This window comes from Heliangelus exortis, chromosome 1, assembly GCF_036169615.1.
Source record: "Heliangelus exortis chromosome 1, bHelExo1.hap1, whole genome shotgun sequence".
NCBI lineage: Eukaryota > Metazoa > Chordata > Aves > Apodiformes > Trochilidae > Heliangelus > Heliangelus exortis.
Genome location: NC_092422.1, coordinates 37,351,801 through 37,379,138, shown reverse-complemented (window position 1 = coordinate 37,379,138; position 27,338 = coordinate 37,351,801). Strand labels below are relative to the sequence as shown.

At 36.2% G+C, this 27,338-nt stretch overlaps 1 protein-coding gene across 3 annotated transcripts in view; it reads left to right on the top strand.

The window, feature by feature from the left end:
• Window positions 1-27,338, top strand: part of PCDH9 (protocadherin 9) — a 673,217-nt gene that overhangs the window by 170,285 nt on the left and 475,594 nt on the right. Inside the window, exon 3 of one of the 3 annotated variants that reach the window (XM_071740595.1) lies at window positions 6,648-8,055. The exons of the other annotated variants lie outside the window; for them this stretch is intronic. Within the exon in view, the coding sequence (XP_071596696.1) occupies window positions 6,648-6,668 (21 nt within the window). The 3' untranslated portion in view covers window positions 6,669-8,055. Of the gene's footprint in view, window positions 1-6,647; window positions 8,056-27,338 lie in introns of those variants that run through there. 3 annotated transcript variants of the gene reach the window in all.

The window sequence follows — 27,338 nt, the reverse complement described above, 5'->3', positions numbered from 1 at the left end:
TGTAGATGGGTGTCATATTTGCTGACCTCCAGTCAATTGAGACTTCCCTGGTTAGTCAAGACTGCTGATAGATGATGGTAGGTGGCTTGGAAAGCACTTTTGCCAGCTAAGTATCTTTGCGTGGGTCCCATCTGACTTGTGTGTGTCTAAGTGGTGTGTCTAAACATTTTCCCTTTGTATATGGGGGCTTCATTCTGCTACCTTTCCCTCTCTTCCAGCTGAGGGGGCTGGGTACCCAGGGAACATCTAATCTGACTGTTAAATACTGAGGCAAAGAAGGTAGTAAGCACCTCAGGAGTTAAATTGTGAAGTCATGAAATCCTCTCGTGATAATGGTGTCCACTTGCATCTTCTTCTGGAGAAATAATGGACTTTCTACTTTGAAATCTTTTGGAATAAACAAGTGAGCTAAAAATCTGGTTTTATGTCTGAACACTGACATTTTAGAAGAGTAGGAGAATGGAAATGAAGAGCTATAGCTAAAGAGATATGAACTGAAATAAAAATAATTTAACAAATTAAGTAAAAGAATGATCTAGAATGTTTGTCTCAGTGCTGGTTCAAGCCTTATCACCCTCGAGATTGCTTTTAAGGATGATTATGTGGGCCCTTGGACACTTTGGAGTAATGGGTAGATTTTGACACATGAGTAGTTTTGTATAGGCCATTACAAGTCTGGTATTACTTGTATTTAAGTGTTGGAAAATTTTAATGTTAATGTTAAAATGTTCCCTACCTGACAGAGGAAATGGTAACAGATCATATTCTGCACAGCTACACCCAGAGCTAATATTATGATGGGATGGTAGAAGCAGAGAATTTGTTAATTCTGTGATTTTAGGATTAAAAAAAAAAAAAAAGTGTATATCTATAGATCACATATTTTTGTAAAGTATAAGTTACATTTATAAGTATTCTTAAGTGTTTAGACATATTATTCTAGTTAAGCTTTTCCAATTTCATGGAAATGTGGTTTATGTTGAGGAAAATTACAAAACAAAAAAGCTGTGGTTTACTATTGGTGTCTTCCGATCACACCATTCCTAATTGAAATGTCTGAGAGAGAGGAGATTTTCAGCATTAGGAAAAACAATTCAGAACCATTAAGCATAGCTCAATCTCCTGTACTGAGTGGGGGAAAATAAATCACTTCTGGACTGCGGATAAAATATAGCGTATGCCAAATTCCAAATAGTGTGTGGAGAAATCTATTGGCAAAGACTTCTGCATAGAATTTAATATGATTGTGTATATTGTTTAGATAAAGTTATAATAGACTGGAGAGCATAAAGCTCAGTAGACCTTTGTTTCAGTGTGCTCAAGAGAATCCCTTGGCTGGTACTGAAGCCTAACTTGTAATTTGGTAAGTGACATTTCCAGGTTTGAAAGGTTTACTTTTTAGAGGTGCTGAATGGGGTCTTGTAACACACAGCATATTCACTTTTTCTGTCATTTAAAATTAACATGAATTCTTTTTCCAGTTTTGAAAAGATACTTGCAATAATAGTAACAGATGTGATTTACTTCTCATTGGTTAAAAGTGTACAGTGATGCCACACAAAACATTGTGTTTTTTTCTTCAGCTGAGATACTAAAATCTATCACAGCTGTATTTCATTCCATGCACATTTTTACCTAATCTAATTGGATCTGATCTTCTAACATAAGAAGATTATTTTAATGATAAGAGAATCATATTTATTTGTCCATACCAGGCACAATGAATAAAAAATTAACATAGATACAATATGAGGTATAGGACAAAAAGCACAATATGTTTAGGTTTAATGTACAAAACAAGAAGACAGCATGCATTTGTGTATCATGAATAAAGTAATTTTATTGTGCAAAACCTAATTTACTATAACCATAATGAAATATTTTATCTTTTATTTTAATAGTTGGCTGACATTTATGCTTCCTTGCTAAGAAAGGAGAAGTAAATTAGTTGGAATAGTTTTCAATAATTATGTAGATTTTTCATATGAAAATATTTGACTTCAGGCCATACATTTTACCTGATGACAAAGTTTAGAACAAAGGATTTGACTTGAAAAGGTAGGCTGGCAGACTTGAAAAAGGCATGGGTGTATAGGTGAAAACTTTTTGTTGCAAAATTCAGCTAACTCTGCTCTTCCTCATAGATCTTCTCATACTTATTTCACAATATGAAATTGTCAAGAAAGAAGTTAACTTAAAACTAAGTAATTGTTGGTAAAGATAAAAAGCTGGAAATTAAGTACTTATGCATCAGTATGGTGTATTTTTTTTTGCATTTGTGCAGTTCTTAATAAGAAAAAAATACAGTACACTCTTTTCCCAGTAGGTGGCTTTTAAATTAAAGGTATTTTGTTGTTTCATGATTGTGGAATTGCTATCAATGAGAATTAAGTCTTAATAAAAATCTAAAAGGTGAAGAACAATACACAAAGCAATTATCTTGAGCTCATGTTTGTAAATGTTCATAGGCTGGAAACTCCTCTCATATTCCTGTGAGACCAGCAGTATTCACACTTTTTATTATTCTCCGTAATACAGGATCCATTTCTTCCAGGCTTTTAAAATCAAATTCCTTGTTGCTGTTAACCAGCAGTGAGACCAGCAGTATTCATACTTTTTATTATCCCACATAATATGGGATCTGTTTCTTCCAAGCTTTTAAAAGCAAATTCCTTTTTACTGTTAACCAGCTCCTCCTCTTTTGCTACTGAAAGTTGTACTACAATAGCTTATTTATGCCAGAATATATTCAGTGCATGTCCTATGGACTGGATTTAGCCTAAAACCATCCTTGCAGAGTAACTGTGAAATCTAAACCACATGGTAAGTGCAATGTGGATGTTTCAAAAGGCAGTACAGACACAAATATAGCACCAAGATGGTGCTTTGTAGCACTGCAGGATATACCAGCTCAAGATGGGAAAGGAAGAACATACACTTTTTATACTCAAGCTGGAATTGAGCTCAAAAGACCATCTTGCCCAACCTTTTGTGGGAAAGAGAGCCTTGATGAGATTATCTAGTACCGTGCCAAGCTGTATGTTGAAAACCTCCAATGATGGAAGTTATTGGGGAAGAAGAGGACACAAAGGACACCTCACAGAATCATAGAATGGGTTGGGTTAGAAGAGACCTTAATGATCATCTAGTTCCAAACCCTCTGCCATGGTCTGGGACATCTTCCACTAGATCAGGTTACTCAAAGCCCCGTCCAACATGGCCTTGAACACTTCCAGGGAAGACGCATCCACAACTTCCCTGGGCAACCTGTTCCACTGTCTCATGACCGTCACTGTAAAGAAATGTGTTTAAATCTAACTTCTTTCAGCTTAAAACCATTGCCCCTTGTCATGTCACTACATGCCCTGATATAAGTCCCTCCTCATCTTTTCCGTAGGTCCTCTTTAGGTACTGGAAGGCTGCTAAAATGTCTGCCCCCCATAATCTTTCTTGTAAAAGTCACAGCTTAGCTCAATTGACACTGCTCATTTTCGCTCAAGTATTATCCTTGGGTCATATATCTTCACAGACACTCTGCAGTGTCCATTTCATGAGCACTGTCTGAATTCTGGTTCTATTCAAGGCAGTTACATTCACCCAGATTTTTTGTCACCCAACTAGCCCTGCAAACACAGTTGCTTCATATACCCTCATCCCCAATATCTTTTCTTTCTAGTTATCTTCAAACCTCCAACCTTACCAGATTTTGTGTTGGGTAGATGTCAGATGCAAACAATAGTAGCAGTTAATTGAACCTCTGTGAAGGTACCACAATGGTTTATCTTCCTGTTATCCAGTTTAATAGCTTCTGTTGAATGAGGCCCCTGACAAGTTGGTTGAGTCTGAATCTTTGACAATTGTAGGTGGCTTTAATGCTATATAATTAAATTGGCTTTTAGGATAATACCAATAATGATAAATAGACTACTACCATTTTCCTCTGAAACATCTAAAGGACATTTGCAATACATCAAGGTTTTCTTACCTCCTGCCTCCCCTGCAGCTCCCCGACACCCCCACCCCACTTTCCCCGGGCTTTGAGAATGTAATGAAATTAATAACCGTGGACGGAAGAATTATTTGTGAATATTGTTCAAAATCAATGCTTCTGTTTCTGCTGAGTATCTTTTGCACTCTCTTTTTTATTCAGTTTTCAGTTAACAGATCTGATTTGAGGAAAAGCTCTTTTATACTTTAGCCTACCATTATTTATTTGCACTGAAAGTCTTCATACAGGAAAGAACCAGGGGAAGATAAGCTAATAAATTAGAAAATAAATAGTTTAAGAACAAAAAGGGGAAGAAGAATAGCTTATCTCTCTGAGCAGAAAGACGGGCAGAAAGGAGAAAAATTGTGGTAAGGAAAATGTGGAGAGTAGGAAGTATAAAAAGCAAAGTGTCTCTTGCTTGAAAACATTGTGTAGGTCTTCCAGCTGCAGGTTGTGCAGCAAGATGTCAGTAGCATAGCTGGAGGTTAAGGTGGGGCTTGAACATAACTGGGACACATGGACTCAATTTTATAGCTGCCACAGCAAAAATGTAGTTGGTGCCGCATCTACAAAATTTACAGTTACTCCAAACACATGCACAGTGCTATAGAGCTTAAGGCAATTGTTACACTAATTGACAATGGGTGACAAATCCAGTCATCTAACTGAAATGTAGAGGAATACAATAGAGCATAGAACAATTATTCTTCAGAAGGGAAGACCAAAGGACTAGTACTAAGATTTCATAGTAGATAGCTGCTAAGATGATACGAGGTTAATACTAGGATAATAGTAAACGGATCAGAATAGTTATTATCATACAGTTTTCCTTTCAACGCTGTCCAGATTTCTCAAGAGAAAACACAAACAAAACGAGCGAAGTAAAGAACAAATTAATCAAATAGCCAGAAATGGAAAAACCCACATCCAGAGAACTTTTCTCCAAATTCTTTTTGAAAGTATTGTCTTTTACATCATGAAACATGGTGCATAACCTCTCATTGAAGCCTTTTTAACTGGTACTCTGCATAAGATTCCCAAGAATATCAAGAGTTGTAAGTGCCAAGTCCTTCTTTGAATCTTGATAAGGCCTTGACATAAGTTACATCCTGTGGCATTGAGTACCATAATCTAATTATGTGCTGCATTAAAAAGTATGTCCTTTTATCAGATTTGAAGCTGCTGCTTTTCACTTTCACTTAGTGTCCTTTTGTTCTTGAATTATGAGATGCAGGACTACGGAAGCTCCTGATCTATTTTCTCTTTGCCACTTACCATTTTTATACTTTCACACATCCTTCTTTATTCATCTTTTTTTTTTCTAAGGTTAATAATTCCAAATTTTTTTCAGTCTTTTTGTATGAAGGCTTCTCTGTATGCCTAATTATTGCAATCACTCTTCTCTGAATACCTTCTAATTCACTAATATCTTTTTTTGTGATGGAGTGACCAGTACTTCACACTATTCCAGAGGAGGGAAAATTATTGATTCTTATAATGACATTACATTTTCTTTCTTATTCTCCAACTCATTTCTTATGCCTCTTAACATTTTATTCCTTTTTTTTTTTTTTTTTACTGCATCTGCACATTGAGCAGAGCTCTTCATTGAGCTGTCTGCAGTGAGGCCCAGGTGTTTTTCCAAAGTTGGCACTCTTAATTGAGATTGAGTGAATGATTTGTTACAGAGTTGTTGGGGGTTTTTTTGTTTGTTTTGTTTTTTGTTTTGGTTTTTGTTTTGTTTTTTTCACCAATATGCATTACTTTGCACCTAAATAAATGATTTTCATGTCTTTTAAGATAGCCTGTTCAGAGGTAACCTTGGTCAGTTACCTCTGAAGTTTTCTGTCTTCTTCAGACTTGGTTTACAGATTTTTGTATTATCTGCAAATTGCCACATTGCTGTTCACTCTTTTTTTTTTTTTTTTTTTTTTTTTTAATATATATTATTTAATATATTTTGAACACCTGGTCATTCTGTGGTGCCTTGAAGCACTGTTAGCTTTTTGCTATAATGAAAATTGACAATATATATGCTTTTTTTTTAATCTTTGAGAAAAGTTTTTGCTTCATTTTGTATCTTATCCCAAAAGAACTCTGACTGACATGGAGACTGAGTGAATTTCTTGAGAGGAACAGTATTCTTGCCACATGTATTCAGTTACTCTAACAAGGTTAAGGGCCATGTACCTTCACAATTAAAGCCAAATCTTTGAGAGACAACTATGCTCTTTGTGACCACAAGTATGGAAATTAAGCACAGAGGACGGAAAAGCAGTTTATTCATTCAGTGTGTTTGGCAGACACATTCATAATTAAGATGGGAGCAAGCTTTTATAATAATAGTTCTCAACCCTTTCTTGGTGACAATCTTAGAAAACAGGGATATAAATAGTCCAAACAGACAGGAATATAAGAATCTACTTCTTACACCTAAGACTTTGTATGAAAATAATGAATAAAAGGAAACCAGTGATATGGCAGTTGTTAATTTTTGAGACTTTCTCTCAAAGTCTGATGCACACCAAGATATTTTAAGATTTGGAATCCCCAAAGTTCTTGTGGAAAATGGGAAAGGCAAACTTATTTTGAGGCTTTATATGTCCTGACATCCCCTAGGCCTGTTTATTTCCTGGTATCTCTCTCTCTTTCTCTCAAGTGTTCCCCACCCTCTCCCTGAGGGAGTCTATGTCTGCTTCATCAACCCTGACTGCCTACAGTATGCAACAGACTCAACCACCTTCCTTCACAAAGAAGATTGCTTGCACAGAGGAAGGCTCCTCAGACTGCTTGGGACACCTTGCACAGATGCATGCCACTGCCTTGAATTCAGAGTGGACACTAAAAGAGATCCTGAACACATTGGTGGAAATGTGATCAGTCACCTGCAACTCAGACTTCCTGTTTGGTAAAGGAACTATAAGGACAACTAGAACTTCTCACTATATTGTCAAAGTTTTATTTGAAGGAAATACAGTATTTTCCATAGCAGAGTCCACCTAACCCTAAACCAAACAATTTTGGATGGAATGGAGATTGGTAATAGGTATCAAGTCTTTCTTTACTGAACAAGTATATTAAAATGCTAGTAACCTCTCTACAGCTAGTACTGGAGCGTAATAAGATTTGAGGGCAGACATGGAATATAATATATGGATAGCTACAGACCAATTATAAGTATATATTTATAGGCAAACATTTATATCTGTGTATGTGAGTATATATACTATATATATTCTTTCTTCTTTAGCAAGATGTTTTGATATAGCCAAATACAGGATGCTGAATTATAAAAGAGTAATAGTAAAAATTGCCACCATGACCTTTTTTCATTCATAACTACACATAAATTATCAGTATGTTATAGCACAAATAAAATATAAATAGAGTTTCTTGTCTGAAGGAAGTATAAGAAGAAAACTTGGTGCTTTTCACCTACTTTTGGAAGGTTCTAAAATACCACAGTGCTTGTGCATCTTAAGAAAGTGACAGGGATAAAATGTAAGTTGTACAGTCACACCTATTAATGATCATAGTATTATATTAATGATGCTTTTGCATCAAATGTAAGAACAGAAACTGTACCATGTGCCATTTACTTAATTTAGAGGAAAAAAAATGTATACCAAAAATATGAGCTTACTGCAGTGAAGAATTCAAAGCTGAATGCTTACACAATTTATTTGAGCAGCAACATAATAGAAAGTTACGTAATTCTTTACAGTTTGCCAGCCAAACCTAGGCAAATTACTTAAGTGGCTGAAGGCTGAGTTTTGCAGAAATAATGCCTATATAAAACAGTGAGAATACTGTCTCTGCTGCTGGCTTCATACCAAAAACATCCATGCTTTGAATTTGCTGTAGGTTAATATATCCCGTGAATTGTGCGTGTGTTCGGATAGTAGTAAGAGATAAATATATGCCTTTTTAATGCTACATTGCCATTTGGGAAAATATCATAGAATATTTTGCAACATCTCTAGGAGACTGTCACTCATTAAATGAAGCCTGTAGACCACTATTTTTCATGTAAACCCACCATGATAAAATGCATCAATAAATAAGCGTTAAAACCCTGTCTGAAATATATCTGTATTGTTATAATATTCTAGCACAGAATCAGCATTTTTTTCCACAGGATCTTTTTTCTTTTTTTTCTTTTTTTCTTTTTTTTTTTTCTCTAGAACCTTTATAAAAATTAATGTGAACACAGAAAAGATTTATCAGTGCTTTTTAGGTGAGCGTTCTGGTTCTTTCCCAAAAAGGCCGAACATTCATTTGTGCTTCACAGACTTTAGTAGAATATCAGAACCCATGAGAGATCCTGTGTTTTACAAATGAAATTAAATTTTTGAAATGAAATTAAGCCAGTGACTTCTTCTTGGGTATTGATATCAATGGTTATCATTTCAATATACAAGATAGTAAGTGAAAAGAAGCAGTGGGAAATAGCTGGGAAGGACTGTATTGGCTAACACGGTATTGGCTAATACACATTCCTGTGTATGTGGAAGCTTCTGGTTCATATCCTTCAATCTGTGAAAATAAACCCATCAGCTTCTACCCATGGCAGTTCCTGTAACTGCTGAGAGCAGGCTTGGGTGGTGTTTTTAGTGCCTGTGTGTTTCAGGTTCATATAAACAATAAAATCATTATTATGTCTGTTTTGGTTTTGTTTCTTTGTTTTATTTTTCTTTAGGCTAGGCAAGGTCAGAGAATTAGGAAGCACAAAAGATAAACTTTCTGAATTTTAGTTGCCTTTTTTTTTCCTGAGACTCACAGCTATAACCAGTGTCTGTGTAAGATCCTTACTCAGCTATCCCACACCTAATCAATAACTGGGGCAAAGTATTGTAACTGCCCTTAACTGGTTATTTTTCCACATATATACAATCATAGAGACATAAACATGAAATAGTTCTGTTCAGTTAACACAAAATCAGTTAAAGGTAGAATTCGTATCAGTAAAAATCAATAGGAATTTTGTTTTTTACTTCAGTAGAACTCAGATTTCATCCAAATGTGACAAAGATACAGCCGAAAAGCTGTTTTTTTATAAGCACTCTCAAATAACTTGTGATTTCAGGCTTTTTTTGTGATAGTACTCTATTTTTCAGACATTGATTTTTTTCTTGACACTTTTAATTATACTTGTCTATGTAAGACAAACTGGGATCCTCAAACCATCTTGTCCAAACTCTCAGACAAGAATTTCCCAGAAGGAAACAGCTGAAAACACCAGAGCTAGATGGACAGTTACATTAATTATTGCATTAACTTCAAATATTTTTTTTCCATATGGGTTCCACTTTGAGATATGGAGAATCTATCAAATCAAGTATTTGGCAAGTAATGAACAAAATACCATGCCATTTATCTGTTAGAGAAGAAAACACTCTCCTAGCTGAGTTGTACCAAACAAAACTGCTATACCTTCATACTGACAGATTTCACAACGCATTTAGCTGTTGCCTACATGAAAATGTGCATATCCTGTTCATGCATATTAAGTATAATTTTAAGTATATTATTTTATCATTAGCAACATATGAGCATTGGCAAGTGTGAATGTTGTCCATCCTTAGAGTGAATTGTCTTTTGAAAACATAGCTATCAGAGTACTTTCTTTGAGTTTTCCTGATTGATATGGAACCCAGGGTTGAACCAGTGAAATATTTAATCTTTTTTCCATCAAAATTATATCTAGTATTGCAAATTCTTGTGATACACTTCCCTATGAGTAATATCTTTATTTTATAGAAGAGTCTTTAGTGTGTAACTTAAGAGAAGTTAGCTGCCTTGTCATTTAATAGCAGTGGTAACTTTCATAGCTTCCTTCTTTAATTTGTTCTCCAGTGTTCTGTTTTGGTTTTGTTGGTTTTAGATCTCACTGATTTTTAGAAGTTAAATACAATTAGTCTTTAACTTATGGGTTCTATTTCATATTCAATTGAGCAGGTACAACACAGTGCCACTCATGCAATTGTAATGTAGGGCTACAAGAAAGGAGAAAAAAAAGAACAAAGACAACAGCTAAGTAATAAAATTTTTATTGTCTTTTTCCTTAACATGTAAAAACATATCAATTCAGTTAACATATTTTTATAACTTCAAAAGTTTGTGTATATTCAAGATACTGGAAATTTTGGTACCAAATATATTTTAAGAAAGCAGTTTAAAGATTTATAGTACAGGAAGAAGTTTTATTAATACTGTCAATGTTACATCATTGCTTGTGATTGTATAATACACTTTTTCTCACCAAAAGAAAAAAAAAAAAAGAAAAAGCCATGGTAGTTAATTTAAAAAGGACATAACTGTAAAGAAACAAAGAATTTTAGTGAAGCAGTAGTTACTTTGCATGCAAATATCTCTAAACTGCCTTGTAAATTTTAGCCAAATGTTTGAAGTTTGTCCATAACATTAACTGAGAAATGTGAAGTTTAAAATAAGATATGTTATATAAGTTCTTCCCACCTCCAAGGAACTGGTAAATCCAAGTAAGCAGCCCTTTCATGACTGTCAGTCTGTATGCCTTTCATGCAGATTCAATTTAAAATGCTTCTTGTACTTAAAACCAGCTTGGACAGATCTTGCATCTTTCCCCATCCTTATGATTCTAGTAATTCCTAGTAATTACTGTAGTGGAATGCAGATCTTATTAGGATGGAAAAGCAAGGTTGTGCTGAATAAAACAATTTCCATTAATTTTAATTAAACTTTTGATAAATAGGAATTAATAGTAATTGTTAGATTATTAGTACAGATAGAAATGCACTATTTCTTTCAAAATCATTCTTTATGTATCTGTGTCAGCTAAACATTTTCCTCTACACCTAATTAGATTTGTGGCCTTTAGATTATATTATCTATGAGGTCACCAACATGTCTTCTATTAATAGAATTCCAAGATAAAGCTTAATGTTCTAATAAAATCCCATAGTCTTTTCCCTACCACTGGTATACAGACCACTGCTTCTTCATGCTGTCAACACTCCATATTCAACTATACACTCTTCTCATCTTGCCCCTGTATAGGTTTTGTCTAAATTATGTACATTGATTGTGCAACTGAGACAGAAAAATATGTTTTCTTCTTTTCCTGTCTCTCATCACAGTATTATATTTAACATTCTTTAACAAAGTAAGCTGATAGTTTTGCCAATCAAACCTGTTCTTATGGCTTGGTTGAAGGGGAGGCTTTCAGAAACTGATCTTTAATATCTTGCTTGCAGCTCTCAAAGTGTTGAATTAGGATGCATAATTTATGCCTGACAGAATTAGTTGTGATACATGGAAACAAATAGTCTTAACATTAAATCCTGGGATTAAAGGAAACTTAGTGAATTCTAGATCACTTAATTTGAGTGAGAAAGATGGTAAACTAAACAAAATGAACAATGTACCAGGAAAACACTCAGTCATTTACAGTATAAGCTTTTCTGTGTCCCAAGGGATCAAAAGAAAATATGCAAGTGGTGCACTTACCTGCTTCTAGTCTTGAGGCTTACCAAAGTAGTTGTCAGTGGAAGATCTGTGTTGAGCCAATCAAGAATACAGCATTAAGCCAATTGTGTGATCTTTGTCCCCTTGGTAACAGTTGTGTTTAGCACAACACAAAATGAGTTGCTCTAATCTTTGCTCTAATTGGCACCCTGGATGTTAGGCTCAGAAGAAAGGGCAAGATGTGGTTAGGCACAGAGTTGATGTACTATCTGTCTTACAGCTGGAGCCTCTTTGGCTGAACGCTGTAATTTATTGAGCAGCCATGTGCTTTTTAAATGCTACTAATGTTTTGGCAAGTTCCAAGAGTAAATACCATACGCATTTAATTTTTTATAATTTTTTTTTTCTTTTATGCTTTCCTAGAGATAGCATGCTTACTGTGTTAAATCTAGGTGAGACGAAATGAAAGTGAGGTGCTAAGTGAGTGAAAAAATATCTTCAAGTTGAACATTTCATGCATTTGCTTACTGTTGACAAGCAGTGTTTAATACAGTGTAATATTAACACCACCTAGGCCAAGCTACTTTGGGTATTTGAAGAAAGTACATATTGGAACACCTAAGATTATAAAAATGTCTATTCCGTATATAGTCATATTCTACAAGGTAGGCACTCCTAAAGGGTGATTCAGAGATCTAAATTAGTTGACTAAAGTTAGACAGTGTGAATACCTCCCACAGTAACAATATGTTGCAGGGGGACAGAAAGAAGACAAGTGAAAGGAGAAAGGGAGGAAGGGAGTGATAGGGACTATAAATGAAATAAGCCTACAGTGAACTTTAGAAACTGTTAGAAAGGAATGCGATTTTTTTTTGATAAAAGGGAGATCAGTTTGCACAGTATAGCACTTACTCCAAACTGAGTATCACCTTCATAGGTAGCTGTAACAATAGTGCAGGTATGACACCTTCATCTGTGAATATCCATACATATATTTATTTTTTATATATATATATATATATGTATATATATAAATTGTTCCTCCAGTCCCTTGTCAACACTGGAGGTCTTAAGAGTGCATATATAAATAATTCCTGCTTCAAAGAGATTACAAGAAAATAGAATATATAGCTAAAGAATAGAAAGGCAAAGGGGAGCAAGAATGAAGTTACCGGCCCAAATTCACCAAGGAAAATAATTTCTTCTTACTGTAACGTGGAGTATAATCTATAATCGCCATGATCTTCTTGTGTGAAAGCATTTCTAATACACACAACTTTTGGGAATCCATTTGTTTAAAAAACTTTTGCCTTTAGTAAAAGAGCGAGTATTTATACTCAGAAGTCATTTGATACAAGTAATACTCACAAGGGTGACAGAGCACTGGCACAGGCTGCCCAGGGAGGTTGTGGAGTCTACTTCTCTGGATACATTCAAAACCCAACTGGACATGTTCCTGTGTGACCTGCACTAGGTGATCCCACCCTAGCAGTGGGGTTGGACTCGAACTTTCAAGGTCCCTTCCAACCCCATTCTGTGATTCTGTAATGATACCACAGTAAGCAATGTCATTTATGACATTGAAATTGTAGTCCTTTCACAGTATTTATGGCTTTTTTTTTAAATAATAATTCATTTGGGTTGTAGGCACCTTTTTTTAAAGAGGAATCAAGAATTCTGCATTCATCCGTGTGTAAATTTATTAGCCCATTAGTCACTGTACAAGTGGATGGCAAATCTCAATTCTTCATCCTCAAAACCAAAGGTTACTAAAGGACAGACATCCTACATGTCACAGACTTTCAATTTTTAATGTGTATTTAACATCCATTTAGAAGTCTTTGGCATTTAATGGGATTGCCAAGGAGCTTTCTTGTCATGTACAGACATATATGCACACACGTGCTAATGTTTTGCATCTATTTATTTACCTATCTACCTATCCATCTGTTGGTATGTAGGTTAAACACATTTAACTATTGAGATCCATATATCTCTCAGAAATTTTCATTTAGATACTGTCATTTTTCTGGACCTTATCAAAAAAGTATTATGGTTTGGAGAGAAATGGGAAGCAAATTCCTCTGTTAAAACTGGTAAAGCAATTATTCATCTTGCTGTTCTTCTTGATAGACTAACTTTGCTGACTCACTCTAAGTTGGCTCAGCTCATACCCTTGCTGATATGCAAGTCATAGGCAGAATATTTGGGGTTTCCCGTTTGTAAGTACTGGTAGTACAGGTAGTCTGATATCTATCTGTATGGATACTTTTACAAAAGTACATTATGTTGGAGTAGAGTACTACATTTCTAACACTGTAGATTTCCTAAATTGCCTCATATTTTTAGATTTGGTTTTAGATTTGGTCTGGGGCACTTGTCGTAGACATAATGGTACTCTGTCTTGTAGAATCAGAGAATGATTTTGGTTGGAAGGGACCATAATGATCATGTAGTTGCAATCCCCCTGCCATGAGCAGGGACACCTTCCTCTAGACCACATTGCTTAAAGCCCCACCCAGTCTGGCTTTGAACACTTCCAGGGAGGGGGCATCCACAACCTCCCTGGGCAACTTGTGCCCAGTGTCTTTCAACCCTCACACTAAAAAATTTCTTGATAATGTCTAACCCAAATCTACTGTCTCTGTTTAAAATCAGTCCTCCTCATCCTATCACTAAAAGTCCCTCCCCATCTTTCCTATAGGCCCCCCTTAGGTAGTGGAAGGTCACTATGAAGTCTCCTCGGAGCCTTCTCTTTTCCAGGCTGAATAACCCCAACTCTCTCAGTCTGTCTTCATAGGAGAGCTGCTCGAGCCTCTGATCATCTTCGTGGCCCTCCTTTGGACTTGGTGCAAGACCTCCATGTCCTTCTTGTGTTGAGGGCTCCAGAACTGGATTCAGTACTTGAGGTGAGATCACATGACTGTGAAGTAGAGGGGGAGAATCACCTCTCTTGACCTGCTGGCCACACTAGTTTTGATGCAGCCCAGAACATGGTTGCCTTTCTGGGCTGCAAGTGCACATTATTGGTTCATGTTGAACTTGTCATCAACCAAGAGCCACCACATCCTTCTCCTCAAGGCTGTTCTCAATCCTTTCCTTGTCCAACATGTACTTGTGCTTGGGACTGCTCCAATATATAATATTGTGGATGAAAGAGAGCATCCTATGGCAGTTACAATGTCTGTTTTATCTTACTGGACAGCAGGCATCAACTGAATACTTGTTTACTAGTACAGAAACTAAAATTTCATCATGCATTCTTTATTTGGTAATGGGCAAGAAAATTGTATAGACAAGTTATCTTCTGCCTGAAAATATTGAAATAAATTTTAATTGCCATTTATCCTATTAACAAGAATATATGAACTTTCGGTAGACAAAAAGGCACAGGCTCTCTGATATCTGGTGGGTATAGTTTTCATTAGACAGGCTCATCAATTTACCTCTTGATAGAGAGAAACTGAACAACATGTTGCAGACTCACATAATTAGCAATGTGAGCTTTTTAATGACTGAATATTGAGATTTTAATGTTTCTAGAAAAAGTGCTAAATGTCAAAGCACTAGAAAAAGATTCAGGTTGATTTATTATTGTAACTTTCACTTTATAGTAGTAAAAAAAGGGTAATTGAGATCACCACCTCCAAATGGTGGGGTGGTATGAGTACTTTTTATATACTTTTGAGGTACCTTGTATCTACTTTTTCAGTGATAGATGATTGCCACCCCAAATGGTGGTGTAGTGTAAGTACTAAATATCTACTTTTTTTCTTTTTTTTCCCTGCCTAGTTTCCCATACTTTTTGTCATTTTAATAGAGAGAGTATTCATATATATTGGATTGGGAATATATCCTTAGGTAAAGACTGCTGCAATAGGTCACGATTTTCTTTGTTCTAGAGCAAAGAGATAAGCCCTTTCATTCCACCACTATCAAATTTCTCTGTTAATCCGTATCACTGGACTTACCAGCTCTGAGAATGTCCAAGTCAAGGAACACATTCTGAACAACATGCAAATTTTGCAAATTTCTTATTTTGACAAGAGAAAGACATCTGCCACATCCCTCTTCTCAGTGTCCTGTTAATCCTGGAAGGGAAATCAGGGTGCATGGATTGGGCAGACAATGGAGTCATGTTCAGTCACGTTCCAAGTGGAACTTTAGATGCAGCTGGAACATTATGAGCTACTTAAGCTGTGCTTGATATTTTCTCTCATAATATGCATACTAAACATATTTATTTGTTTGCTTATATACACACTCTTGCTTAAAATTATTAACATCTTGTATGCCTGAGTTAAAAAGTGTATCTCAAAAATGCAGTCAGATGCATCAGTTTCTTAGAAAGTACTAAAGCAACTGCTTTCCCCTAGTTACTGAAAGAACTTCCTTTAAAGCAGCCTATCTTTCTTCCCACTACCAAAAAAAAAAAAGATGATTTAGTAATAAACTATAAAGAAGAAAAACATTTGTGAAATGAAACTGTGAATGTAGTCATTGGGGAAAAAAAATAAAAATTACCTTTTTCCAGAATAAAAAACCCAATGGTTTATCCATGGCAGACAGTGCAGCTCCACACAGGCACTTGCTTTCACCCCTAGAGTGCAATATGGAAGTGAACCAGAAGGGTTAAAGTGCAAGAACGCATGGGCTGTCATAAAAGCAGTTTAATAGGTAAAGCAAAAGCCACATGCATAAGCAAAGAAAAACAAGGAATTTGTTCACTGCTTCCTATCTGCAGTCAGATGTCCAGCCACCTCCAGGAAAGCAGGGCTCCTCATGTGTAACAGTGACTTGGGAGGAGAAAATCCATCACTACATATGTCCCCTCTTCCTGCTTCTTCCTCCAGCTTATACTACTGAACACAATGTCACAATGGTAGGGGGTATCCCTTTGGTCAGTTGTGGTCAGCTGTCCTGGCTGTGTCCCCTTCTTTTGCAGACCCTGAGTCCTTGCTGGTGTGGTGGTGTGAGAAGCAGAAAAGGCTTTGAGGTTGTGGAAGGGCTGCTCAGAAATAGTCAAAACATCTGGGTGTTACCAAAAATATTTTGGTAACAAATCCAAAACATAGCACCATACAGGCTACTATGAAGAAAATTAACTCTATCCCAGCCAAAATCAGTACAAAGCTACAATTCAAGATATTATTAATCTTATTTATTTGCTGTGTATTCTTCATATAAATGTATATGACATAATAGTTTCAAAATCATCTTCCATTCTTGGACCCAGAGCTGTACATTTCAGGAAAGCCCAATAATGTCTAAGTTATTCCCTCTGCAGAATGAAAGAGAAAAAAGGACATTTTTGTTTCATACCTTTTCCGTCAAATTTTTAATAAAAAAATTAAATCTCCATGTAAATGTGCAGTTTATTTTATAATCTGTGACTACTCATCTGAGGTTATTCTATGTTTCCTTATGTCAGCTACAGACACATAGGATTAAATATAGTGTACCTCAGCTTTGGATTTTTGTCGTTTTTACTGGTAGCAAGTTCATCTCAATGCTTCTGTTTCCATGAGACCCTGTGTCTGTGTGAAGTGACATTTCATTTTTTCTGAATAAAGGCCTCCTAATTTCCTCTCACATCAGCTGTGGGACTCGTAAGTGGGGTGGCAAGTGTCACATAGCTAAATCAAGAATACCATGTATTTAGAACTTATAAGAACAATCCTGCACTTTGCTTTTTTATTCACTTTCCTTATATTGTTTACATGCTGGGAATTTGCATCCTTACTTTCTGGAGAAATGCCAGGCTCAAAGGAAGCTTCAGGATCCTCTTCCTTTTTACCTTCTCGTTCAAATGCTCTTGTGCATTCAGCAGGAGGATGCCAGCTGCATTAATTCAAGAAGCACATACTGCTGAAGATGTTTTTAGCATAACTCACTGCTCTCTGTGGTTTTGCATGTTGCTTATTGGAACCTGTTGTTCTTATGCTGGCTAACAGTGTAACATGGCAATGTGAGATGGATAGCAATTGAACACCAACATTTCAGAGCTCTGGAAAAAAACACGCTAAGTATTTTTTATGTCTCTCTTCTTTTCTTCTTCTTCTTTTTTTTTTTTTTTTTTTTTTTTTTTTTTTTATATATATTTGACAGTGTAGAGAAGGGGACTTCTCTAGCTGCTTTAACAGTCATTTGCAATCTTTTAGTTTAGTGTGTGCGGAAGTACGTAGTACAGCTTGATTATGCTGTGAAAGCCTTTGAATTGCTTGAATGGTAGTGTTGAGCTGTCCTGCCTTATGTAAGCCAAATGATTTTGAAATGGAACCTCTTGCAGAAATCTTAGGATATCTCTGGAGGGATGTGCCAGGGCAGGGGCATGTTGGTTTGGCTAAGGCACTTGTAACCATTTTTCCTAGCCAAATTACATATTACTAATCACAGCAGTTCTACGGAGTGAAGTGCAAGTGAAGGTGCTGTAGGTAGCTGGAGAGGAGGGAAAGAATATATAATCTCCCTGCCTTTTGTTTTCAAAGTCTGGCCTTAGAAAATTAAAGGACAAGAGAAAAATAAATTATTAATACTGCTCATGAAATTTTAAACGTACAAACACATCCTGAAATATAGTATCAGGAGGGTGATAAACCCACACTCTTTCCACTTTTTTTCTGTAGTGGACATGTTCGTGCAACAGCACTCAAGCACAGCTTCTTATTGCAGGTGCTTTTCCCATTCTGAGAGTTCACTGCCCTTGTTTTGTTAGCCTCAGCATTTTGAAAGTGTTGGCTCACCCGCAGTGCTTGCAAATATATCACTGTCCGTGCTGCCTTTGCTCTTTGTATTTACTGGTGTCTTACGCTTCAAGTTTCTGATGCCCTTGAGAAGCTGTGACCATTTTTTACACCTGAAAGAGTGCCAATTCATTTATTAAGATAGAGTCTGTGAGGCCTGGATAAATTTATTCTATCTAACATTTAATAAAACATTAAATTAAAAATGTGACTTATGCTGTGACATACTCAGCGTTACCCTTCCAAGGTTTATATTTGACTGTTGCAAGGCCCCACTCTCCAGAAGGCAACATGCTATCAATCCAGCTCTGAGGTGACAAGGCCACTGATGTTTTCCTGTGGTGGTTGTTTAATAATTAATATTTCATTGCTGGTGTGTTCAATAAATAGATTGCAACATTTAAGGCCAGTTTAATAGGTTTATAGGTTCTTTATAAATTGCAATAATGATAATAGTTAATAAGAGAATAATGAATTTGCACTCAAAGATCTCAAGATCAATCAAGCAAATTAAATCTGCCCTTTGCCTAAGCTGTGGCTGTTGGAGTGGATTTTTTTTGTTTGTTTTGGGTTTTTTCACTGTAAAATGTGCCCTGTGTGGATAAGCCTATCTGGTGTTTTGTTGAATTTCTTAGTGTTTCACTTGTCATATTAATTTAAATCTTTAATCTGAGGACGTGGCTGGCATATGAAGTGGCACATTAAATCAATATTATGTTGCAGATGATGTCTCTGAAGAGGTTGGCATTGTGTAGGGGAATGCAATAATAGGAATAATAAAAAGAAATTGCATTTTGATCCTTACACATATGTTATTACAATGCTGTTCAGTCATTTTAAAAAGCATACAGCTCTTCTTGTAAAGGCAATCCCTTGCACAGCGCTTTGTCACATACTCAAAATTCAAAGTTAAAAAAAATAGAGTCCAGATGGGGAAGTCTTGTCAGTTACTATTAGGATTCAAGAGCATCAGCCCTACGAAGAGGGAGTCTGTTGCTTCACAGGCATTTGCTTGGCATTTAAAATAGATGGCTGTTGGTCTCGTTAGAGTTCCTGATAGTCAGAGATAACCTCATTAAGAAAGTTAATAAAGGAGGAAAGTACATTTGGTTTATCTACTTGCTTTATGTCTCATCCAGGGCCTGATTTTCCACTTCTTTTCAAACTTTTCTGTATAATCATTTGAACTGGGCTGATTCTGTCGTTTCACAGCCATCTCCACAGCTCTTTATTATTGCACACACAGTACTCTGGAAAGGGATTCAAAGTGCTGTTTATTCATTCCTGGCTCTGAAGCTATCTTACTGAGCATCCATTCACTTCACTATCCATTTTCTACATCTGTAAAATACAAATCAGGCTGATGATCTCAGTAAAATATTTGGATCAAAGATGCTGGATAATAGCATAGTATGTGAGATGCAAAACAATGGGAAATTGGGGCATTAATTTTCCAGAACTTTAGAACATGAGCTTAAGACCTTTTTTTTACCAGTTCTTTTTCTAAAGCAAGTTTGCTTAGACAGGATCTTGACAAAAATCTGTGATATAACCTGAAAAGCAAGGGGGAAAAAAACCCAAACAAAACACAGCCACCACATCTATTAATATCTAGATTCTAAAGAAATTCAGTTTTAGGAAAAACTACATATCTAAACCAACTCCTGGCAACCAGTGCTTCATGTGACACATCAAGGCATTTCTTTAACCTTCTTAGTTCTTGCAATAAACCAAGGCTACCACCTCTCAAGCTTTGCAGGCTATGAAAAGACTGTGAGGTAGGAACTAATCATTGTCTGAGCCAAAGTCAATTGAGGCTGCTGCTCCAGTTTTTCTGCTGAACAACTTTTAAAGAGATCATAGGCTGGGTACCCATATGTAGATGGAGAGAAGGGCTTGGCAAATGCAGCTGTGGTTATTTCAGATTTCAAGATAAGCAACTAGAAAATTATGCTGCACTACTAAAGGGAAAAAATGGGGTGGGAGTATATTGCAACAAAATGTAAGAGGAAACTCAGGCATAGGGTTATCATTGGAAGATGAGGTAAACCTGCGTTGCTACAAAAGAGCTAATTATTTAGACTGGATTAGTGGGGACCTCCAGGTACTTCTTAATAACTAGTGCTAACCTGTTTCTGGTTTTGGCATGACTGATTAATACTATCAGTGGCAATGTTTACCCTGACAAAAGGAGATATTTCACTACTGAGAGCTCATCAGGTGCTGCAAACTGGATTTGCCATGCTGCAACCCATCAGTGCCATATTGTGGGTATTTGCCACTTTCAAACTGGGACTCAATACCTGCTCATCCTGTGGTAAGAGATCACTGCTGACCCATTTATGCCTACAGCAGTTGCTGGTCACTGGCTGGCAGTAACCTCTTTTTCCCAGTGGTCATCACTGAGAAGCAACAGGCACTGACCCGTGAATGCAAATGGCACTTTTTGCATAGCAGCTCACTAGCAGTTACTGCCTCCTGCCAGCTATAGGTCCCTAATTAGTTTTTGCAATAACTTTGTGATTCACAGCAGGTGATCACTAGTGATAGTCTACTAGTGGAGTATTTAGTGACTTCAGACAAGAAGCCTGGGGCTGAGAGGTGGGAAATGCAGTAGAAAAATGGTATTATTTTAGCTAGAAGAGAATCAGATTTATTTTATTATTTTTATTTTTTATTCTTATTTTTATTTATTTATTTAAGACTGAGGATGTAACAAACAAGCTGCTTAAGACTGAAATAGGAGGAGAGATGAAAGGAAGTAGGAAGAGGGATTACAGCATGGATATCTTAGGCTGAAACTTTAAGTGGTTAACCCATTCATTTGCCTCATGCATTCTCATTTAGTCAAACAAATGTATTGATATTGCTGTGACTGGAATCCACGTAATGCTTTCACACAGGCAAATGGGAGAGCATCATAATTTGTTTAATATTTCTTTTCTGACTTCAATTCATGAGTTAGCAAAGACATTGCAGTGATGCAGAATTATATGTGGAGATGTTAGTATCAATAAGTGGTCCATTAAAATTCTGATCCTACAGAAGGCAGGTATGCATTTATTACAGTGTAACTTATTATTGAAGATAATTTAACACGATGAGTAAGATATCCTTTTGTAGCCCAAAATAAATTTTGAGGAAGAGATGACTAAGAATAGGGAGTTATATCTCTTTACCTGTTAGAACTGTGATGAGATAACTCTTAAGAAAACAGCAGGATGTGAGTTTCATTTAAATTGTACATTCAGTTGATCTCCATTCCCTAGGTATTTAACTCATATGTACAATTACCATGAGCTCAGTTACAGTGTGGTCACCTTTCACTCTTTTTCTCTTGGAGCTAGTTATTGCAGTGAAGCTGAGAGTGACAAATCTCGTTCCTTGTACCAATGCTTAAATCTACACAGGAAACCTTTGCTGCTACTAACTGAGAGTCCTACTTTGGCCCATTCAGAGTACATTTTTTTCCCCCTTCATACACTCAGCCTAATATAATCATAACCATTTCCAATTTGGCATTAATATTCCCTGATTTTGAGTATGAAGTCTTATGTCCCTCCTTAAATACCTCCTGTGGTTGGACAAGCTATTTTAAAGCCTGGGCTTGTTAATGTGAGGACTCATTTCATTCTATTTTAAGTTTATGAAAAATACCATTTCAGAGCTACAGTATTGTAACATTTGGAAAATGCTGACTTGTTAAAGATAACCGTTGCATATTTCTGCAGAGAATACCTTGAATACTTTTTCCTTTTAGAAAAACATCAGGTTTTAGGCAGAAGAAATTGTTCTTCTAACTTCATCTAAATAATTCCTTCTATGTTACTGCTACTTTCAGAGGACTCTGGAGGTGTTTAAATGCCTACATAATAAATTTAATATAGATTGTGCCTCACTTTAAACTCTGGATCAACTTAACACTTTATATTTCAAAAATAAATTTGAAAATATAATGTAGCAGTTAGGTTTTTGTTCACTGCCTGGGTTCCTTGATTTTCAGGGTATGCCATGGAGGATCAAAGTGGGATTCTTTCAAGATCCTTTTTTAACATTATACAGTGTCAGTGGGAAATTAAAGGGACTACGAAAAGCTCCGAAATGGAAATGTAGCAGGATTTCCACTGAGCCTATTTCAATCGTGCATTTCTATTAGCAGGGCTAAGTGCTGAAATATAAGACTTTATTTTCTTACAAAAAAGTATATATGCTGTCCAGTGTATCAGATGATGGTCTTATTATCCACATAAATAACTAAACCTCCTTTAAATCCTGCTGGGCTCTTAGCTTCAGTGATGTCTTAAAAGAATATGATAAAACATGCTTCCTGACACCAACTTTCTCTTCTCTGGGGAATGAGCTACTCGTTATTATGAGAAGGTGCTCACCATGGTCTTTTGGTTCTGACAGACCTGATCAAATGCCTTCCTACCAGAAGTGGCCAGCCTCCTATTCCCGGGGATAGAAAAAATGTGCTTCTCCCTCTCCACTCTATTAATAGTGTTTAGATACTAATGGATTGGTCTTCCAAAATTGAATTCATACCTGCTGACAGCTACCAGCTTGGGCTCAGCTCAGTCAGCCATATACATCATTTATGGACCATGGATAGATTTAGTGCAATGCTTCTTCAAAAATAAGTTTAAAAGTATCATATGAACTCTGTATAAATCCACATCAGAATTAGAACAGGTGGGTTGAAGTAAAGGTAATTTGGAAAAAAAAGATTGGTGTACATTGCAGGAACATGCAGATTAATGAAGTAATAAGGACAGAGGGCCAGTTCGTCACGGCATTGTAAATCATCAGCACTTATCTGAAGTTACTGAAGCTGTGCTGATTTACAACACCTACAGAATTGATCCAGTAGCAAATCCTTAGTGATAATGTTGCTGTTTTCTCCTGGTAACAGAGCTGCAGGCATCAGGGATGACAGTTGGTTCGTGGGGCAAGTTTAGAAAAGAATACAGAGAAAAGTCAGCAGGCATATTTACAGCATGTGGGGAACTTAAGCCTGGAGAAGACCGTCTGGAGTTTCTGTGTTCAGTTCCTTTTTACTGTTGCAAGCAATGACATCTTATCATCCCATTCAATTTTTTTCTTAGAAAGGAAGTGGTTAGTCGAGGCAGAATGATATTTTCAGCACAGCTTCACTCTGAAAAAACGATTGAAATGAACTTTTATCACATGCTGCCCCCTGGTTTCTTTTATGATCACTTTTGCATCTTTCATGTGAAGAAAGAAAATGATACATTAAAAGTTGCAGGAATTTGTGGATTTTTTTCCTTTGCTATTGTGGTTTGGGAGGCAAGGTTTGGTAGGAGTTTGGTTTTTTTGTTGCTCTTGTTGTTTTATCTTTTCTTTGGGTTTTTTTGTTTGTTTTTTTGATTTAGGGTTGTTTTTGTTTTTGGTTTTTTTTTTTTTTTTTTTTGTCCCTTGCTATTGTTAATTCTTTAAAGCTGGGGGAGTTGTGGAAGAACAAGATAGATGGTCTTCTAGTTCATTCATCTTTCAGGATGTCAATATCGTTCTCTTTTCAGACAGTATTTTTGTAAAGGCTGCAGGACCTACATACACTGCCTACATAGCTAGAACAACTAGCATAGAAGAACATGGTATGACTGCACTACAGATAGTAAATTGGCTTGATGCTGCTTTGTACTGCACTATGGAGCTGCACTTCACTTAGCATCTGAGGTATCTGTTAATCTGGGAAGGTCCAGCAGACCCCAGTCCACTGTGCTGTGTCTACTGAGAGGAATTTTGTGTGCCAAATCTTTAGTGCTGGCAGCAATATACAAAGCCAGAAGGACAACAGCTTGGCTTACAAGTAGCATGCTGAGTCTGCAAGGACCAGATAGATTGAAAGACTGTCTATTGACTTGTAAATTCAGAAAATTTTGTAGTGAATCCTGTGGCATGCTGAAAACACAAGTATTCTTTGCTGTTCGTTAATGTAATTTACAGAATAGGATTACACTTGAGGTAAACATCAGCTTTTTATGCTGAAGTTCTGAATAAACTCTGAAAAATTTTGATTAGCAATGAAGTGTAACTTCATCTCCAAAACCATGTGAAATTTTCTGTTGCTATTTTTAGCCAGAGATTTTTACTTGCTTCAGACAGTTTCTAGAGGAGTGCATATGTGACGATGTCGTGAGGGAGTGGGGAGGGGATGTGAGAGCAGGAGAGAAATGAGGTCTTTTTTTAATCTTCCAAAATGCAATTCCTGATAACTGATGGAGAAGACAGAATGGATAAGCATTTGGTGTTCATTCCTGAAGCTCAATCTGTTTTATTTGAATGTATCAAAGTCTCCCTATCTAAAGAGAAGAATGAAAATGTATATTTCACTGAAAAAATGTTTTATGATATTTCTAGGTTTTTATTATTTTTTTCTTGCTAGATTTGAGGGCTTGTGGGGTCTCTTTTCCTAATATTTATCAAATTTGGTTAAGGTATCATGAAATCTTTGCGAGACAATCTATACAGAAAATGACTGTTATGAGACACTAATAAAAGTTATCAAGCTTGTTGTCTTCCCCAAACTCTATGTTCTTATTCTGATCAAATATATCATTGTGAATGAGAGCCACTTTATTTATTCAACCAAATTATTTTGAAACAAAAAATAACAAAAGATTTCTCTGAGCTGTTGGAAAATTGTATTTGCTCCTTGTAGGAAAACACTGAGTCACTTGCAGAGGAATAGTTATCAGTGGTTTGAAGTTCAGAGCTCAAGCACACTGTAACCACAGTGGCTGCAGATTAAGGGTTGGACTTGATGTTCTCAGAGGTACTTTCCAACCTGGATGATTCTGTGATTCTGTACTCTGTGACAATAAGACAGCATCTCTATAGTAAATAGGTTAAAATATCTTCATATTTAACTGGTGATGTTTGGAGTATGGTTTGTTTTGTTGTTTGGGTTTTTTTTGTTTTTTTTTTTTTTGGAGGTGGTTTGTGTTTTTTAATTACAGGCTATGAAGAAGTTCATAGCTAACTGGTAAATCAAGAGTTGAAGACACAATATTGTGTTATATGCAGGAATAACACCAGTTCAGATGATCTTTTAAGTATCTGTAGCAACACATACAAAAGTAGCAGTGTGAAGGAGCTTCAGAGGGATATGAGCTAACTTAATAAAAGTACTACTTCCATTATCAGACAGTTGCATTCACTACTAAAAAAAATTAGTTGGGGAATGAATTGCATAGTTTCTTAAAGATCCTGCACATTTTTATAATGAAATATAATTTTTGCAATCTGTTCTAGAGCTATAGTATTTAACTGTAAAATGGTGTATGTTAAATAAGCAGCAACACCCACAGTTATTTTAAGATATTGCCCAATAGAGGGCACTTTTTAGACTCATAGCATGCAATTGAAGTAGTTAATTGAATTGACTACACTAAGGATAATGAGATTAAATTGGTAAACTTCACTATTACATAGATATGTGAATATACTAATTATTATGGTCTGAATAGCCCTTTTTATACTGTTGCACTAATGTGAAGGTGTGCTGGTCTGCAGGGTGATATACTAATTGTCTGCAGTGAGATGTCTGTGAATGTACTTAACTTACTCCACAACATAATAGAATGTAATCTTGTAGATCTGTGCATTTAATACCATGTTTAGTAAAAGATTTAGAACAAGTTATGTGATTGAGTCATGATGGTGATGTAAAAAGCACTGTAAAGAAAAATAAAAATCTTGACGAGTCTATAGTCTATATTGCCATGAAAAAGACCTTGCAATAGAATTTTAAATTTTATTTATTTGTTGCAGATGACCATAGTATGTTTCTTCAAAAAGATAGCAATCAGGCAGCAGAGGAATTTGTGCTTATTTGGCCTCTGAATTTTGTCTCGGGAAAAAATCTACAAAGAGAGCGTCTACTCCTTTGCTGGGAGCAGCAGGACATTGGGCACAAGAGAGGGAAGAGAAAAGTGAAAATAAAAGATGGGACTTGCCATCCAGCAGAGAAGCGGAGATTGCTGGGGAGAACAGAGTTGTAGCCAGCCTGTAGGAGGGATGGAGGGAAAGTTTGTTTTGTTTTTTTTTTACTGTTTATTTCCTTCCCTGAGGAAGAACTTTGCTGGAGTTTTTTTGTAATATGGGAAGCTACTTGAAGACACCTTATCTGATAGGAAAGCATGAGGAAGAGACACATCAGGAAGAGAGAGACCTTTGTATTGTCTTCTTTCTGTTACATTCTGAGTTGTTTTTTCTCAGAATATCTATATTAAAAAAAAAAAAAGAAGAAAAACAAAAAACAAACAAACAAAAAAAAAAAAGATGGGGTGGGGGGTGGGGAAAGAGAAGGAAAAAAAGCCTTGTTAGGGATGCTTTGAAAAAGTTCCAGATGGTAAAGCCTCAGGAACCTTTAGCCTGATTACAAGCAGTACGGATAACTGATTCTGATAGTTACCAAGACACCAGCCACCACAGCCAGTGACTTCTTTCTTCCTTTCCATCAAATGGGTTTGTTTTAGATACAGGTGGGGAATGGGACCAAACTTATTGCCAGTGCCAGTATTTTGAGGGATTGATAGCATGATTTTCCCAGGGAACTGACAGATGAATGATTATTTTCCTTTCATAAATGGATTTGCATGTGACACTTTGGGATTGTGGGTGGAGATGTTTCCTGGGTATTATCTTGGCATTTATCCAAAAAAATCCAAATTCTGTGTTAGGCAGTTTGGGTCTATGTACAGTGCATGAGTTAATCAGGAGCAGTCATGTCTGCAAACACAGTGAGTATGATTACTTGGAAGGTATTATCGACATGTGGCATTCAGGTATTTTGACAGCATACATACAATAGTTTTGAAGTAACTTATGTAATGCACTTTGGGAACAGTGACTGTGTAGCCATTCAGTAAGGAAATGTTTAGGATAGTGACAGGTGAGTTACTGGGCCCAAAAGTGCTTCTGTCAAAACCTTAAAATATTGCAGTGGATGGGTAGATGAACATTCTAAGAATAGGACTGTAAGTCAGCATGAATGTGGATGTCTGTCTTTCCATAAATGCTAGATTTAGGGAAATTTTCTCAGAGTTATCTCACAGGAACTGACCTTTTTAAGGCTGAAACAGACAGAAAATACCAAATTCTTTCTCCCTCCCTGTACACTCTAGTCAGTTCATATG